We start from the raw sequence: 1,126 nt of genomic DNA, 5'->3' as shown, positions 1-1,126 counted from the left end.
GGAAAGATATTGGGATGGCACTCGATTGGGGTCTTTATATGGGAACTATATTGGGATGTCACTCAATTGATTGGGGTCTTTATATGGAAAGATATTGGGATGTCAATCAATTGATTAGGGTCCTTATATGGAAAGATATTGGGATGTCACTCAATTGATTGGGGTCTTTATATGGGAAATCAATTGAGTGATATCCCAATATCTTTGTCATATAAGAACCCCAATAAATTGAGTGACATTGTTGACACTCTACCCTCTAGCCCAGCGGTTCTCAACCTGTGGGTCGTGGTCCCTTTGGGGGTCGAACGCCCCTTTCGCAGGCGTCGCCTAAGACCCTCGGAAAACACATCAATGATCACATATTGATTTTGTGATTGATCACTGTGCTTTCATGATGTTCGATGTGTCACCATGAAAATCCATCCTGCAGATCAGATGTTTCCATGATGATTCATCACAGCAGCCACATGACAGCGATGACGTAGCCACGAGAATAATGTTATGGTTGGGGGTCCCCACAGCATGAGGAGCTGTATTCAAGGGTCGCGGCCTGAGGGAGGTTGAGAACCACTGGCCTAGCCCCTGGGGATGCTGGGAAGATAACTGGGCATTCTCGTCTCTTCCAGTGGAGTTCTCCTACTGCGACCTGGCGTCCATGCGTTCCATCCGGGAATTCGTCCTCAAGTTCAAGGAGAAGAAATTGCCTCTCCACGTGCTGATCAATAATGGTGAGCTCTGACCCATCCCAGAGGTCGATTATTTTATTTTATTGAACAGAGGCCCGGTGCACGAATTCGTGCAAGGGAGGGGTCCGGCCAGCTGGCCGCAATCGGGCCGATGGAGCTGGGCTGGTAGGGAGGAGGGACTGTGGGCAGCTGGCTGGCTGGCCCCATCCCCTGGTCGAACTCCCGGTCAAACTCCTAGTGGAGGGGACTATTTGCATATTAGCCTTTTATTATATTGGATTTGCCTTTACTTACTGCTCAGTTTTGTAAGAGCAAGGCCCCTCTTGTCTCGCTCATCACCGAATGTTCAGGTCTCAGAAAAGTGCTCTGCACAAAGTAAATACTTATTGAATAAAAATGGAATTCTGAGAAAGCTGTCTTTATATCCATTCATTCTAAAT

The 1,126-nt window shown here is 47.4% G+C and overlaps 1 protein-coding gene across 1 annotated transcript in view; it reads left to right on the top strand.

Annotated features, from left to right (window-relative positions):
* Positions 1-1,126, top strand: part of LOC102759406 (dehydrogenase/reductase SDR family member on chromosome X) — a 21,425-nt gene that overhangs the window by 17,399 nt on the left and 2,900 nt on the right. The window contains exon 2 of the mRNA XM_015563262.1: positions 627-728. Coding sequence (XP_015418748.1) covers positions 627-728 — 102 coding nt within the window. The remainder of the gene's footprint in view (positions 1-626; positions 729-1,126) is intronic.

This window comes from Myotis davidii, unplaced genomic scaffold, assembly GCF_000327345.1.
Source record: "Myotis davidii unplaced genomic scaffold, ASM32734v1 scaffold670, whole genome shotgun sequence".
In the NCBI taxonomy this organism is placed as follows: Eukaryota; Metazoa; Chordata; class Mammalia; order Chiroptera; family Vespertilionidae; genus Myotis; species Myotis davidii.
The sequence above is the reverse complement of the archived record's forward strand: the minus strand, read 5'-3'. Positions and strand labels throughout refer to the sequence as shown.